This window comes from Salmo salar, chromosome ssa18 (genome assembly GCF_905237065.1).
Source record: "Salmo salar chromosome ssa18, Ssal_v3.1, whole genome shotgun sequence".
In the NCBI taxonomy this organism is placed as follows: Eukaryota; Metazoa; Chordata; class Actinopteri; order Salmoniformes; family Salmonidae; genus Salmo; species Salmo salar.
The window spans coordinates 15,034,187-15,052,024 of record NC_059459.1 but is presented as its reverse complement, the minus strand read 5'-3'; the positions used below and the strand labels follow the sequence as shown (position 1 = coordinate 15,052,024).

Genomic DNA, 17,838 nt, shown 5'->3' with positions numbered 1-17,838 from the left:
GCGTATGTAGGAACTCCATCAAGACTGTTGGAAAAGCATTCCTCATGAAGCTGGTTGAGAGAATGCCAAGAGTGTGCAAAGCTGTCATCAAGACAAAGGGTAGTTACTTTGAAGAAGAATCTAAAATTATTTTTAGATTTGTTTAACACTTTTTTGCTTACTACATGATTCCATGTGTGTTATGTCATAGTTTTGATGTCTTCACTATTATTCCACAATGTAGAAAATAGCTAAAATAAAGAAAAACCCTGGAATGAGTAGGTGTGTCCAAACTTCTGACAAGTACTCTACATGTTTTTTTGTACATACCTAATTGTTAAAACATTTTTTTTTCTAAAGAGCCCAGCTTTGACCATCTAATTTTGTATTGAACTCAAAGTGTTTATCATCAAGGGTCCTCATGAATGTAGCCTACTACAAACCCACAAGCATAGTGCATTTTACCAAGCTTGAAAGATGCAGTATAAGTTTATTGATGTTGCTGGCAAAAAGAAAAACATGAGAGGTAGGCTAACCTGAAAACCATTTCATAGATTTCGGAGGGGTTCTTATTTGCATAATGAGGAGATGACTAATGAAAATTTGTAAGTGCAGGACAGCAGAAATGTAGATGATGATTTATAGGCTAGCTAGTGCTGCATCCTTGCAGCCCCTACTGTCGACTTTTAGCTCTGGATTATTGGGAGACATTCCTTGCCAGAACAGCCGTTCGAGCTGACGGGAGGGGCGGGACAGAGGGCTACCTAACGATCGGAAAGTAGCAGCCTGGGTAGCAGACCTCATTTCTTTGGAGGTGTAGATCGGCCAAACTCGACGACAATCTTTCAGTTGAATGGGTCAACCCCGCTGTGGATCCTTTAAATGGGCTTTTTAGCGCGCCATCCATAGCAAGTCCTATTTTCCAGTTAAAAGAACTGAAGAGAAAGAAAGCAGGTTTAAGGGGAATAATCCGAGCGAGAGAATTTAGCTTTTTTTCCCCCATCAATCTAATGATTCAGACTGGCAAGTAAACAAGGACAAACTGCATGTGTAACTGTTTAGGGGAGACTCAAGGAAAGACATAATGACTGAGAAAGAATCGGCAACAGACAACATAATAGCAGGTAAAATGCTTCTTTCTAACCCTCTTGTGATTCTGAAGTATCCTTCAGAGGCCTCTACGCTATTATGCAGCATCAAAGCTGCACTCTATAGGTGCGCTCATTCAGTGCGCATTCTGAGCCTTTGAGACCTTGCAAGGAGACTCCTTTTCCGTTTTCACGTTTGATTTGGGCAATAGTCGTCCGGGTTACGTGATGGTGGTGGTTATAGAGGTATTCGCTCTTGTTATATTTATCTATGAGAAATTGCAATTTATACAAAGGTTTATAATGAATATTCTTGGAAAGCATAGGATATAGGCTATAGTCGTGTTCATGCAGCTTCAAGAGAGCTTTGCCGCAACGTGAAGGAAACAGCCTACCGCTGAGAACCCACCTCGACAGCAACACATTTAATTATTAGAATCATAATATTACTCTGCAGAACATTTCCCCTGTAGTCCCAGAAAATTGGCACACACACAAACGCCCTTTTGCATTTGGGCAGTAAAACTAAATACCCTCCCAGTAGCCTATAGTTTGGTCCTCCATAACTGAGCAGAGTTTGGTCACATGGTCAATCCCACCGGAGGTTTGACACAATGCAGCAAAAGTCTGCGTGCCCCACCACCACCCCAGGTGTCGCATTCGCAGCAATGTGGTTTAAACGTCTGATTAGAAGTAATCGCTATATAGTCTGAGTGCGCTGATAAATGCAGCGATAGGAATGGTTGGTTCCTCTATTATGGACACAATGTGCGTAATGGGCGGATAAATTACTGCATTTCAATTGTCTTCAATCTCAACCAGTGCTCAAGTTTTCATGTTGTTTTACTTATTGAACGTTTTCTTCGAGGTTTTCATGTCTAACATGTCATTTAGGACTAGGACTATTTACTTTTATGTCATGTCGGTCCCTCTGCAGGACAAATGGTGCTTTCAAGACAACTGGGAACTGGTCAAATCATGACGTCAGTGATCTTCAGGTCGTAAAGAGAGCTCTAGAAAGATGCCCGAGTTTAGGACATGGAATTCCGAATTGGATGACTGTTCAAAACGAGTTTTTCCAGTCGGATAACGTTTTTCCGAATTCCAAGTTGTCATGAACGCACTGGAGTTGGAAATCTCTGATTTCCGAGTTCACAGTTGTTTTGAATGCAGCAAGTAGGCTAAATCATCTGACACCACTCCTATATGATGTAAAATTGGAGGGTAATTGTGTACTGTAGGCCCTATGTACTTTTGGCTGGATGTGCTTGAAATCCAAAGGCGAGAAGCCTAGTGTGAAAGTCTGTTGTCCTTCTTGTGATTGTGATTGTTCACTGAGAAGTCGAAGTGAACAGATGGGTCTGGCATGTCCTAATTATCACACTTCATCACAGGATGTTGCGCATGCTTGTTATTTGTTGACACCCAATTGTCAATATGTTAATTATGGTGTTGTCACAATGAACTTGAGGCTTGACCATTTGCCTGTCCTACCTTTGGGGTTGGGTGTTGTGAAAGTTTATGGAATGGCTTAACTTTGTTTGCTCATATGTTCCTCAAAACATGTAGCCTGCTCTGGGGCTGCAGGTAGCCTAGTGGTTAGAGCTTTGGACTAGTAACTGAAAGGTTGCTAGATCAAATCCCTAAGCTGACAAGGTTCAAATCTGTTGTTCTGCCCCTGAACACGGCAGAATGCTGTCATTGAAAATAAGAATTTGTTCTTAACTGACTTGCTTAGTTAAATAAAGGAAAAATAAAAAACTCTTATAGTTGAGCAGCCATCAGAAAAACCTTTGGCTTTTGGATTAAATCCCAATCCATGCTTGTTTTTCACATTCCCACGGTGACACATTGAAGTTGCTGATAAAGAGACCTTTGTTCATTTTGGGGGCAGCCAGGATGCGCGCACACAAAGGCTCGTTCACCGATTGAGCCCTTTCCTGGGGGACTGATGTCATACAATGACGATGAATGCAGCTTGTTAGTTCTTTTGACATCATCAGGGTGAAATTATACAGTAATAATATTAACATACGTTCTTGTGTTTTGAGCGTCAGAGCTGGTTAGAGAGAAAGTTTTTGCGATAGTTTTGTTCCACAGTGTTATGAATTAGGCTTACCCATGTATTATTTTTATGGTCTTCATTGTTGATCCAGATAATTTATGAAGAGTTTATATTTATAAAAAAATAGGCCTATATACCAAGTTTTCACATTTGTGTTTTTTCTTCAAAAATAAATGCTTACCTTCATGTGTGTGTAAAATATTACTGTTCTCAGATTATTTTATTCATAGATATAAGATGTGTATGAAAATATATATTTTTTTAAACGCTATATAGCCATTGTTTAGCTGGAATGGAATGTTCGTGTCCTGTATAATTGACTGTGATATGTGGTTGTCTCACCTAGAGATCTTTAGATGAATGCACATTGTAAGTCGCTCTAGATAAGAGCATCTGCTAAATGACTAAAATGTCAAATGTAAGTGTTTTTCATACAGATCTCATATTACTGTATTGAATCATAAAAAATATATATATTGATGTCACAAATGTATCATTTGTACATTTCTTTATCAAAAAATGTAGTTATTTGTTACATTTGACTGTAAAACCTAGCAGTACTACTTATTTCACAGTGTGAGGTGGATATACAGTGCATTCTGAAAATATTCAGGCCCCCTGACTTTTTCCACATTTTGTTACGTAACAGCCTTATTCTAAAATGGATTAAATTGTCCCTGCACACAATACCCCATAATGAGAAAGCAAAAACAGGTTAAGAAATGTTGCTAATTAAAAAAATAAATAAAAAAGAAATATCACATTTAGATAAGTATTCAGACCCTTTACTCAGTGCTTTGTTGAAGCACCGTTGGCAGCGATTACAGCCTTGAGTCTTCTTGGGTATGATGCTACAAGCTTGGCACACCTGTATTAGGGAAGTTTCTCACATTCTTCTCTGCAGATCCTCTCAAGCTCTGTCAGGTTGGATGGGGAGCGTTGTTGCACAGCTATTTTCAGGTTACTCCAGAGATGTTCGATCGGGTTCAAGTCCGGACTCTGGCTGGATCACTCAAGGACATTCAAAGACTTGTCCCAAAGCCATTCCTGCATTGTCTTGGCTGTGTGCTTAGGGTTGTTTTCCTGTTGGAAGGTAAACCTTCACCCTAGTTTGAGGTCCTGAGCGCTCTGAAGCAGGTTTTCATCAAGGATCTCTCTGTACATTGCTTCGCTCATCTTTCCCTCGATCCTGACCAATCTCCCAGTCCCTGCCGCTGAAAAACATCCCCACATCATGATGCTGCAACCACCATGCTTCAGCATAGGTATGGGCCAGGTTTCCTCCAGATGTGACACTTGGCATTCAGGCCAAAGAGTTCAATCTTGGTTTCATCAGACCAGATAATCTTGTTTCTCATGGTCTGAGAGTCCTTTAGGTGCCTTTTGTCAAACTCCAAATGGGTTGTTATGTGTCTTTTACTGATGAGTGGCTTTCGTCAGGCCACTCTACCATAAAGGCCTGATTGGTGGAATGCTGCAGAGATGGTTTTCCTTCTTGAAGGTTCCCCCATCTCCACAGAGGAACTCTGGAGCTCTGTCAGAGGGACCATCGGGTTCCTGGTCACCTCCCTGACCAAGGCCCTTCTCCCACGATTGCTTAGTTTGGCCGGGCGACCAGCTCTAGAAAGAGTCTTGGTGGTTCCAAACTTCTTCCATTTAAGAATGATGGAGGCCACTGTGTTGTTGGTGACCTTCAATGCTGCAGAAGTTTTTTGGTACCCTTCCCCAGATCTGTCCTTCGACACAATCCTGTCTCTGAGCTCTATGGACAATTCCTTTGACTTCATGGCTTGGTTTTTGCTCTGACATGCACTATCAACTGTGGGACCTTATGTAGACAGGTGTGTGCCTTTCCAAATCATGTCCAATCAATTGAATTTACCAGAGGTGGACTCAAATGAAGTTGTAGAAACATCTCAAGGATGATTAATGGAAACAGGACGCACCTGAGCTCAATTTTGAGTCTCATAGCAAAGGGTCTGAATACTTATGTAAATAACTTATTTTTGTTTTTTATTTTTAATACATTTGCAAACATTTCTAAAAACCTGTTTTTGCTTTGTCATTATGGGTTATTGTGTGTAGATTGATGAGAAATAACATTTATTTAATCCATTTTAGAATAAGGCTAATAACAACATATGGGAAAAGGGAATGGTTCTGAATACTTTCCCAATGCACTGTAGAGCATTTTGCAAAAATAGCATGATTAGGCTATTTGTCTCTTGGAAATTAAACCATTAAGTGATAGATTTTAAGCAAATACATGTCATTGAACAATGCCATGCCATGATTCGATAGTAAAAGCACCAATCGCTCATAATTTCTTTAAACAATAAAAGCTAATTTACCAACATTTCTGAAAATGGATATTTAGCGTTTTGGAATGAAACTCAATATCAACATACATGCAAGTATTTGATTGAGAATCATTTAATCGGTTGTGACAAGGTGTTTCAGAAGTTTTGAACAGACTGCATTTTGTTTGTACAAGGCACTGCACTATTTGAGCAGTGCTGCCAATCCTAAACTCTCCTGCCAGGCACTCGTGACCTTGTGAAATGGTGGGTGGGGATGTGCACGAACGGCACTTACTTTCGTGAGCTCAGCTGCAACATTGGGATGAGGCAGATGCAGTGGGACGTGGCCTGATCTCTCCCTCCATGTTTGCTCTCAGTCTACCCTGGTTTATCTGGACTCCCCCTGAAGAAGAGGAAGATGGGGGAGAGTATGGGTGGCCCCTGGCCCATCATGGTCTGCTGCTCAGTCTGTACAGCACAAAGGGGGATAGCTACCTTAAGAGTCACTGATATAGAGGTCACCATCACAGTCACTGTGGAATCGATCAATATGTACATTTGAGCCTCGCAGCAGAACGGGACAATGGAATCCCCATACTATTCAGGGCCACAGTCAGAGGAGTAATGTTGTCTTTTTCAGATTATTGATATGCAGTGTTTGGCTAATAAACGTAGCAAAAAAAGAAATGTCCCTTTTTCAGGACCCTGACTTTCAAAGATAATTCGTAAAAATCAAAATAACTTCACAGATCTTCATTGTAAAGGGTTTAAACACTGTTTCCCATTGTCAGGGATTTCTTCGTCGGAGGACGATATTGCGAAATCATCGTCGGAAAAAGATGACCAAAATGCAGCAGGGTTGTGATAGTTAATTTTTGAACATTTAATAAACTCAAAAACGAACATACAAAAATAACAAAACGAACTTACGATTTACAGCCAGTCCTGTTAGGCTTACACACGCTAAACACGAAACAATCTCCCACAAATACACAGACAAACACACCCAACTAATATAGGACTTCCAATCAAAGGCAACACCACACAGCTGCCTTCAATTGGAAGTCCACCCCAATTAACTCAACATAGAAACAGATCAACCAGACTACACATAGAAATACATCAACATAGACCATAACTCAAATCCCGGAAATAATAAATCAAACGCCCTCCTAACTAACACACCACCCTGAACCACATAAAACAAATACCCTCTGCCACGTCCTGACCAAACTAAAATTACAATTAACCCTTATACTGGCCAGGACGTGACACCCATGCTTGTTCAATGAACCATAAACAATTAATGAACATGCACCTGTGGAATGGTCATTAAGACACTAACAGCAATTAAGGTCACAGTTATGAAAACTTAGGACACTAAAGAGGCATTTCTACTGACTCTGAATAACACCAAAAGAAAGATGCCCAAGGTCCCTGCTCATCTGCGTGAACGTGCCTTAGGCATGCTGCAAGGAGGCATGAGGACTGCAGATGTGGCCAGGGAAATAAATTGTCTGTACTGTGAGACGCCTAAAACAGAGCTACAGGGAGACAGGACGGACAGCTGATCCTCCTTACAGTGGCAGACCACGTGTAACAACACCTGCACAGGATCGGTACATCCGAATATCACACCTGCGGGACAGATACAGGAAGGCAACAACAACTGCCCGAGTTACACCAGGAACACACAATCCCTTCATCAGTGCTCAGACTGTCCACAATAGGCTGAGAGAGGCTGGACTGAGGGCTTGTAGGCCTGGACCAGACAGGACTGGCAAAAGGTGCTCTTCACTGACAAGTCGCAGTTTTGTTTCACCAGGGGTGATGGTCGGATTTACGTTTATTGTTGAAGGAATGAGCATTACACCGAGGCCTGTACTCTGGAGAGGAATCGTTCTGTGTGTGATTTCCTGCAAGACAGGAATGTCAGTGTTCTGCCATGGCCAGCGAAGAGCCAGGATCTCAATCCCATTGAGCATTTCTGGGACCTGTTGGATCGGAGGGTGAGGGCTAGGGCCATTCTCCCCAGAAATGTCCGGGAACTTGCAAGTGCCTTGGTGGAAGAGTGGGGTAACATCTCACAGCAAGAACTGGCAACTCTGGTGCAGTCCATAAGGAGGAGATGCACTGCAGTACTTAATGCAGCTGGTGGCCACACCAGATACTGACGGTTACTTTTGATTTTGACCCCCCCCCCCCCTGTTCAGGCCCCCCCCCCCCCTTTGTTCAGGGACACATTCCATTTATGTTAGTCACATGTCTGTGGAACTTGTTCAGTTTATGTCTCAGTTGTTGAATCTTGGTATGTTCATACAAATATTTACACATGTTAAGTTGCTGAAAATAAATGCAGTTGACAGTGAGAGGATGTTTCTTTTTTTGCTGAGTTTATTAGGTTCTTTAATTGTGTGCAGTAGAATGTGTGAAGGTGACAAATTGACATCAATTGATTTTGCACTCAGCTGATTACCTGAGCTACAGGGACCATCTCATCATGAGAGCTGATTATTAGCTCTGCTCAATGCCTCAAGTACCTATTACTGTGCTGATACAAATGCCAGAGATGACATATAGCATGTAAAAAAAAAAAATCTGATTGAGCTAGTAGACACACCCAAAACTGCAATGACTTGTTTCAAGTTATCATTACTTCTTACTATCATAACTTGCAATGCACATTTAAAGAGCAAAATCAAAAACACATTTTTGAAATATTTTTAATTGGCTTTAGCCAAGTGGGAACACCCAATGACCGCGCTAACGGAGAGCTTTGCGTTCCCTAAGGGACAGACAGCCACATGTTCTACACATTGAAAGCAGAGAGAGAGGGAGAGCTCAGAGAAGGTGGGGGAATCATACTCAAGATTTATTTCATTTGTGATATTAATATGATTGCAGATTCCAAAAGCACAGAGTAATCCTGTATTGCCTTTGTAGATAGCATTGGCGACAGCTTGATGCAACAAGGCATTAAAATAGAATGTGACATATAAAAGTAATCTATCACAAGCTAGTTCATTTCCATCTCAAAGCTCTTCAATCAGACCAAGTGTTTTGCTGTGGGGGGATTCTCTAGATTGAGTATACTATGATCTAGGAATTCAATCAGATTCACTGTGATAGACAACTTTTAGCCCTGTTGCTAAGCCCTGTTTTCCTCTGGTCTGCTGAGCTGCACAAAGTGGAGCTCATCACTGGGCTATTTTCTGTGTGCTCTGTCCAGCTGTTCTACAAGTACTTACGTACGCTCCCACACGTGGCTCCAGCCTACCAATGTGTGATTCCTCCACATCAATCATCAATGAGAGGATGGAACAGTTGCAGAGTGTTTTCAAAGAATAGGGTCAGCGTTGCACATTCCATGCATGCAAGGAACCTATTTTGAGTATCAGTAAACAGAAGAGTGTAAATGTGATGAGGTCAGGTCAGACGACATTTCAGAGGTGACATTGAAATGCCTTGAGTTAAGGAGACCTTTTACCATAAGATAGTGATGTATGAATCACTTCAATGTCATCCAGCTCATAAATCAGCTGGCTAACGAATAGGTGGACAGTGACGAGCATTGAAAAAGGACTTTACAATGTATTACAATACCTCAATGTGACTCGGCACACCATGAGCAGTCATGAGCAGCACACCATGAGCAGTCACGAGCAGCACACCATGAGCAGTCACGAGCAGCACACCATGAGCAGTCACGAGCAGCACACCATGAGCAGTCACGAGCAGCACACCATGAGCAGTCACGAGCAGTGATAAAACGGTTATTATATTCAACATGTACAGCCTCTGTACGAGACCCTTGAGCTCTAGTATACAATTGCCCTTTTAATTTACTTAAATGTATTGTAACGACCCTGGGTTTATAAGCGCGGAAATCGACTCTGCCGCACGAGCATGCTTTTGCGGCACAGTCGATAGCGCGCCGGACTGTGGGCTTGAAGGTCGAGGGTTCGAGACCTGCTCCCTGCCTGCTGTTTCATTACATTGGTGTCAGAAGTGATCGGACCTTGCATCCACGACAGTGCGTGTGCTCGGCCGGTGAGCGCGTTCCTGTAAGACGTTGAGTCGCAAGCTAGCGCGAGGACGCGCTCTTTGAAAGGAGGGAGTAGTGTAACGACCCTGGGTTTATAAGCGCGGAAATCGACTCTGCCGCACGAGCATGCTTTTGCGGCACAGTCGATAGCGCGCCGGACTTCGGGCTTGAAGGTCGAGGGTTCGAGACCTGCTCCCTGCCTGCTGTTTCATTACAGTATAGAAGCAAATTGCCTCACTTGCAGCCATCACTGGCATCTATTTGTGAAATGCATGGGGTGTTAGGGGTTGGTGGCTGGGAAAGTAGTTCTGACCAGGGGAGGGGGTAAGGCTGCAGTCTGAGGTGATTTAAGTCCTCAGCCATTAGCATTTCTGTTTGAGGTCAACCCAATAACTGGGAGTTCTTGAGACAAAGTGGTAGGGGGGCTGAACCTGATGAGCCAGGGCCAGGCAGGAAGTTGTCTTTCAGAGGCCCTAAAGGGCTCCACACAGTCTACGCAACAGATCCGATGGAGCTTCTTTTGCATAGCTCTCTACGTAGTTCTACCTACTTTTGCTCGGCTGAATTTTTTTGTACGGCTGAATTTTTGGAACACTGTGGCGAGCCCTTACGGTCAGAAAAATCCAATCGCCACTCCTAGATGAGACACACCAGAGAGCCCACCACAACACAGGTGTGTCCTCTCTATCGAAACGTTAATTCATGTCCTGACTAGGTGACAATGGGTGACATTGATCACAATATGATCACATTTTTGTTGCATGGAAATAAGTTGAACAGCTATTCTATATGTAACCCTTTTGGACACATTACATTAAGTTGGTCTCATACCAGTGTAATAATGCTGTAATTACTACAGTAATAACATGGTTGCTACATTTTACACAAGTAATTGCTCAGACAAGTGGAATAAGGAGCATACTAGTGTAATTACAGTGTTACTACACAGGTATGAGAGCAACTTCATGTAAAGTGCCACCCAATTGGGTAGTTGACCAATATCCCTAATAAGCTCTAGTATTTTATCATGGAACATGTACTTTGAGAGAATTCACCCTCTCAGCAAGGGATGTTCCTCTTTACCAAAATCAAGGTTGAAAATGTGAATTGCGATGCAAATCAACTGGCAAGGTAACAGAAGTCCTATGGTCAGCATTACGTCATGACTAAGATATTGGCTGTGTTTACCCTCAAGAGGAGGCACCCATTCTGTTGAGAGGCATGAGGGAGGTGCTTTTCACAAGACATTGGATTGTAGATTAAGACTAAAACAGCCGTTAGACATCAGCAGTATGACGTCTTTTCGATTACCCAAGAGGCCCTTCGTGAAATTACTGTAAACTCTTTTCTGTATGTGTCTTTGTCGCTCTCCTCCATCAAACTCAATTTTCTCCACATAAGGCTATAGTCTTTGTACTCTCACCAGTTCAATGTTAGAAACCAAAGCCTACTGAAGCACACACCTGTTTGATGTCCAATGAAGCGGTAATTGGTTTCATATGTTTCAATGGAATCCCAAGTATATAAACACTGACTGTGTTTGTGTATTCTCTTGGTCTTGGTTTTGTCACATCTCTCACTCCCATCCCAATGCTGTCAGATACAAGCTCTTCCACATACCACAGCAATGTACGCTAAGTATACAAAACATTAACGACACCTGCTCCATGACATAGACTGACCAGGTGAATCCAGGTGAAAGCTTTGATCCCTTATTGAGGTCACGTGTTAAATCCACTTCAATCAGTGTAGATGAAGGGGAGGAGACAGGTTAAAGAAGGATTTTTGAGCCTTGAGACAATTGAGACATGGATTGTGTTTGTGTACCATTCAGAGATTGAACGGGCAAGACAAAAGATTGAAGTGCCTTTGAACAGGGTATGGTAGTAGGTGCCAGGCGCACCGGTTTGTGTGAAGAACTGCAACGCTGCTGGGTTTTTCATGCTCAACAGTTTACTGTGTGTATCTAGAATGGTCCACCACTCAAAGGACATCCATCCAACTTGACACAACTGTGGAAGCATTGGAGTCAACATGGGCCAGCATCCCTGTGGAACGCTTTCGACACCTTGTAGAGTGACGAAATGAGGCTATTCTGAGGGCAAAAGAGGGGGGTGCAACTCAATATTAGGAAGGTGTTCCTAATGTTTGGTATACTCAGTTGTATACATCCCATAGCTATAAGGACACAAGGCGAGACCCAGATGCAGACACGGGAGGCAGATGGTTTGAGTCATTGATATTTATTAGTATCCAAAAGGGTAGGCAAGAGAATGGTCATGGACAGGCAAAAGGTCAAAATCAGTTCATAGTCCAGGAGGTACAGAGTGGCAGGCAGGCTCGAGGTCAGGGCAGGCAGAATGGTCAGGCAGGCGGGTACATAGTCCAGAAAACAGGCAAGGGTCAAAACCGGAAGGACTAGCAAAAGAGAATAAAAAAAGCAGGAGCACGGGAAAAACACACTGGTTGACTTGAAACATACAAGACGAATTGGCAGAGAGAGACAGGAAACACAAGGATAAATACCCCGGGGAAAATAAGAGACACCTGGAGGGGGTGGAGACAATCACAAGGACATGTGAAACAGAACAGGGCGTGACAATAGCAACGTCTACATCCATCTTTCAAAGTGTTTGGGACCTTTAAGAGATTTACATCAGAACCTTTACTGAATGAAGGTGTTGCTCTTTGCTACCTTACTTCAAACAACAAAAAGCACCAAAAATGTAGGACAACCTAAAAACTTACAGCAGTTGAATATATTTACATTTACATTTAAGTCATTTAGCAGACGCTCTTATCCAGAGCGACTTACAAATTGGTGCATTCACCTTATGATATCCAGTGGAACAACCACTTTACAATAGTGCATCTAAATCTTTTAAGTGGGGGGGGGTTTAGAAGTATTACTTTATCCTATCCTAGGTATTCCTTAAAGAGGTGGGGTTTCAGGTGTCTCCGGAAGGTGGTGATTGACTCCGCTGTCCTGGCGTCGTGAGGGAGCTTGTTCCACCATTGGGGTGCCAGAGCAGCGAACAGTTTTGACTGGGCTGAGCGGGAACTGTGCTTCCTCAGAGGTAGGGGGGCCAGCAGGCCAGAGGTGGATGAACGCAGTGCCCTTGTTTGGGTGTAGGGCCTGATCAGAGCCTGAAGGTATGGAGGTGCCGTTCCCTTCACAGCTCCGTAGGCAAGCACCATGGTCTTGTAGCGGATGCGAGCTTCAACTGGAAGCCAGTGGAGAGAGCGGAGGAGCGGGGTGACGTGAGAGAACTTGGGAAGGTTGAACACCAGACGGGCTGCGGCGTTCTGGATGAGTTGTAGGGGTTTAATGGCACAGGCAGGGAGCCCAGCCAACAGCGAGTTGCAGTAATCCAGACGGGAGATGACAAGTGCCTGGATTAGGACCTGCGCCGCTTCCTGTGTGAGGCAGGGTCGTACTCTGCGAATGTTGTAGAGCATGAACCTACAGGATCGGGTCACCGCCTTGATGTTAGTGGAGAACGACAGGGTGTTGTTCAGGATCACGCCAAGGTTCTTAGCACTCTGGGAGGAGGACACAAGGGAGTTGTCAACCGTGATGGCGAGATCATGGAACGGGCAGTCCTTCCCCGGGAGGAAGAGCAGCTCCGTCTTGCCGAGGTTCAGCTTGAGGTGGTGATCCGTCATCCACATTGATATGTCTGACAGACATGCAGAGATGCGATTCGCCGCCTTGTTATCAGAAGGGGGAAAGGAGAAGATTAATTGTGTGTCGTCTGCATAGCAATGATAGGAGAGACCATGTGAGGATATGACAGAGCCAAGTGACTTGGTGTATAGCGAGAATAGGAGAGGGCCTAGAACAGAGCCCTGGGGGACACCAGTGGTGAGAGCGAATGGTGCGGAGACAGATTCTCGCCACGCCACCTGGTAGGAGCGACCTGTCAGGTAGGACGCAATCCAAGCGTGGGCCGCGCCGGCGATGCCCAACTCGGAGAGGGTGGAGAGGAGGATCTGATGGTTCACAGTATCAAAGGCAGCAGATAGGTCTAGAAGGATGAGAGCAGAGGAGAGAGAGTTAGCTTTAGCAGTGCAGAGAGCCTCCGTGACACAGAGAAGAGCAGTCTCAGTTGAATGCCCAGTCTTGAAACCTGACTGATTAGGATCAAGAAGGTAATTCTGAGAGAGATAGCAGGAGAGCTGGCCAAGGACGGCACGTTCAAGAGTTTTGGAGAGAAAAGAAAGAAGGGATACTGGTCTGTAGTTGTTGACATCGGAGGGATCGAGTGTAGGTTTTTTCAGAAGGGGTGCAACTCTCGCTCTCTTGAAGACGGAAGGGACGTAGCCAGCGGTCAAGGATGAGTTGATGAGCGAGGTGAGGAAGGGGAGAAGGTCTCCGGAAATGGTCTGGAGAAGAGAGGAGGGGATAGGGTCAAGTGGGCAGGTTGTTGGGCGGCCGGCCGTCACAAGACGCGAGATTTCATCTGGAGAGAGAGGGGAGAAAGAGGTCAAAGCACAGGGTAGGGCAGTGTGAGCAGGACCAGCGGTGTCGTTTGACTTAGCAAACGAGGATCGGATATCGTCAACCTTCTTTTCAAAATGGTTGACGAAGTCATCCGCAGAGAGGGAGGAGGGAGGGGGGGAGGAGGATTCAGGAGGGAGGAGAAGGTAGCAAAGAGCTTCCTAGGGTTAGAGGCAGATGCTTGGAATTTAGAGTGGTAGAAAGTGGCTTTAGCAGCAGAGACAGAAGAGGAGAATGTAGAGAGGAGGGAGTGAAAGGATGCCAGGTCCGCAGGAAGGCGAGTTTTCCTCCATTTCCGCTCGGCTGCCCGGAGCCCTGTTCTGTGAGCTCGTAGTGAGTCGTCGAGCCACGGAGCAGGAGGGGAGGACCGAGCCGGCCTGGAGGATAGGGGACAGAGAAAATCAAAGGATGAAGAAAGGGAGGAGAGGAGGGTTGAGGAGGCAGAATCAGGAGGAAGGTTTGAGCAGAGGGAAGAGATGATAGGATGGAAGAGGAGAGAGTAGCGGGAGAGAGAGAGCGAAGGTTGGGACGGCGCAATACCATCCGAGTAGGGGCAGAGTGAGAAGTGTTGGATGAGAGCAAGAGGGAAAAGGATACAAGGTAGTGGTCGGAGATTTGGAGGGGAGTTGCAATGAGATTAGTGGAAGAACAGCATCTAGTAAAGATGAGGTCAAGCGTATTGCCTGCCTTGTGAGTAGGGGGGGAAGGTGAGAGGGTGAGGTCAAAAGAGGAGAGGAGTGGAAAGAAGGAGGCAGAGAGGAATGAGTCAAAGGTAGACGTGGGGAGGTTAAAGTCACCCAGAACTGTGAGAGGTGAGCCATCCTCAGGAAAGGAACTTATCAAGGCGTCAAGCTCATTGATGAACTCTCCAAGGGAACCTGGAGGGCGATAAATGATAAGGATGTTAAGCTTGAAAGGGCTGGTAACTGTGACAGCATGGAATTCAAATGAGGAGATAGACAGATGGGTCAGGGGAGAGAGAGAATGTCCACTTGGGAGAGATGAGGATTCCAGTGCCACCACCCCGCTGGCTCGATGCTCTAGGGGTATGCGAGAACACGTGGGCAGACGAAGAGAGAGCAGTAGGAGTAGCAGTGTTATCTGTGGTAATCCATGTTTCTGTCAGCGCCAGGAAGTCTAGGGACTGGAGGGTAGCATAGGCTGAGATGAACTCAGCCTTGTTGGCTGCAGACCGGCAGTTCCAGAGGCTGCCGGAGACCTGGAACTCCACGTGGGTCGTGCGCGCTGGGACCACCAGGTTAGAGTGGCAGCGGCCACGCGGTGTATGGCCTGTGCAGAGGGGAGAGAACAGGGATAGACAGACACATAGTTGACAAGCTACAGAAGTGTTGTTTCTTGTATTATTGTCTCTTGTGTCTTTAGAGAACTGTTTCACTTTGATATCCTTTTTCTTCTGTCCTGATTTTCTCTTTCTTTTCTTCTGTTAACTAGATATTCTTTGTTGTTCTTCGTTAGCTAGCTAGCTTCTTCCAAAAGAGTCCCTAGCAACTGCTTAGCAACTGGTAAACAATTCAGCTAGCTAAGATAACTACAATTTTATGAAAAATAGTTATTTTTCAAAAGCCTATCTTCTTTGTTTGTTGCTTGTTTTTTCTCCTATTCAGTCTTGCAGTTTTCTTTTGCTTTTTTCCGATGTTCACTCTAAAAACCATGTAAATTTCAATATTTGTAGGAGCTCATTTTTCAGCTGCTGCTGCTCAAATTGGAGTTCCGGAACAGAATATATGGTGTGCTGTATGATGTCTTGGTGGAAATACTGTAATAAACACCTGAGCAGATTCTCAGCCAGATTTAACTCAAAGCACCATCGCTATGTGTAACCACAATGAATTATTGGCTGTTTAGTTTGACACTGAAATGGACGATAGCATGAAAGCACTGATGGGTCACGATTACGTAAAGTTTGATATCTTGAGCATGAGCTTGCCAAATTGATGTTTTTGATAGAGGATGCTTTTGAACGTGCAGTGTTGACGTGTCTGCAATATGTACATAATGGGCAGCTATTTAAATCTGTTTTGTGTCAAATTGAATTTCGCCGTGGTTTTGTTGTTATAAGGGTCTCCAGCGTAGAGAGAGAGAAGAAGTGTCACGTCCTGACCAGTTTAGGGAGTATTTGCTATTGTAGTTTGGTCAGGATGTGGCAGAGGGTATTTTGTTTATGTGTTTCGGGGTGGTGGTGTATGTAGTAGGGTGTTTGATTTATTATTTCCGGGTTTTGGTCTATGGTCTATGTATTTCTATGTTCTTTCTGGTTTGTTGTATTTCTATGTTTAGGTTGATGGGGGGTTGGACTCTCAATTGGAGGCAGGTGCTTTCTCGTTGCCTCTGATTGAGAGTCCTATATATGGGTAATTGTTGGTTGGTTTGGTGTTGTGGGAGATTGTTTCTTGTTTTGCCTGTGTGAGCATGACAAGACTGTTTTGTTGTTCTCTTTATTTAAAATCAATATCAAGATGAGCATCTACATTCCTGCTGCGTTTTGGTCCTCTATTCCCGACGACAGCCTTTACAAGAAGAAAGTCTATTGTTTGGAGAGGTTTTTCGGAATTTCCTTAAGATGACCTAAATGCTCTGCCCTTGTAGTAAACAAGGCTCACTCTTTCTTTCTTTCAAATGCCATTCACCATTGTTCCATATCCTTGTTGTGGTAGTAAGACCAGGCACTAAGGACCTTGACACTACTCTCATGTTTGAGCTCAGTTATCTATCAGAATGTGTGATCTTGAACCTTGCATGTTATTTTTAACAGCTACATGTACTCACATCGTTGGGAATAGTGGACTAGAAATAGAACCGAGGGATGCTATAGGGCAGGAGTAGGCGGCTAGGTTCAGCCGCAGGCCGATTGTTGTCATAGCGGATGGTCGGGGGGCTGGAACATAATAATAATAATAATAATAATAATAATGATTTTGAACACTGCAAATTGACCACAACTAAGCCCAAAAAATAACAATAATTGAATACCTTGATTATTTGAGACAAAATCACGTCTCTTTTTTTATTCGTGGGAATACTTGTGAACCGATTCATTTTCCTAAATTAAACTCATTTTTCTATTTATTTTGACTAAAAACGTTGGGGTTTGCCGACCTCTGTTATAGGGTGTTATGGGGTGCAGTAGACTGTGTCCCACATAAACCAAGTATATGTGGGCAAATTTAAGAGAAAATGTACTTATCAAAATGACAAAAGTACATATACATTGAGCCAGCCTTGACAAATTGACAAATCTGTTTATGTTTATTTTTGCTTCCCTGTACCCACCATCTTGTCATTCATAGGTCATACTGGCATACTGGCATACTATCTGAGTTTCCCAGCCGCTCCCCTGCTCGGTGGGCCAGTCAAAAGCACAAGGTGTATAGCCACTGAGCTGTGTACTTTGAAACTCCTCAGGCAGATGTTGCGCTGCTGTCAAAATGTCACACTGATTTACCTCCAGACTGATCTGGAACAAGGCCTTTTCTCTCTAAACGATCCGGCTGGGAGACGCTAGCGGGACATGTTTATTATACAACAGTTGAGCAGGTGTCCCTACCTCCCGTCTCCTCCACTCTGTTTGGAGGATACCTGACAGCAGCACAGAAGGACTCTCACACTCACAAGGGCATTCATCCTTCCTCAGAGAAACCATGTGCTGTCTGCGTTGTACCTTGACCATTGAAAACATGCAATAGAAGTCATGGTTGGAAGCCCCTCAATTTCTCATCAGTTATATTCTCTAGTTTTTCACTCCTCTCATACGCTCATAGAAGACTAGTCACTATCTAGAACCTAAAATGGTCCTTCAGCTGTCCCCATAAGAGAACCCTTTGAATAACTATTTTTGGTTC

General features: G+C 44.1%; 1 protein-coding gene across 2 annotated transcripts in view; it reads left to right on the top strand.

Annotated features, from left to right (window-relative positions):
* The first annotated feature begins 679 nt into the window (after positions 1–679).
* LOC106576932 (heat shock 70 kDa protein 12A-like) overlaps positions 680–17,838 on the top strand; it is a 51,481-nt gene continuing 34,322 nt past the window's right edge. Inside the window, exon 1 of one of the 2 annotated variants that reach the window (XM_014154472.2) lies at positions 680–1,103. In XM_014154472.2, coding sequence (XP_014009947.1) covers positions 1,064–1,103 — 40 coding nt within the window. In that variant the 5' untranslated portion in view covers positions 680–1,063. The remainder of the gene's footprint in view (positions 1,104–17,838) is intronic. The other variant, XM_014154471.2, reaches the window with a different exon arrangement.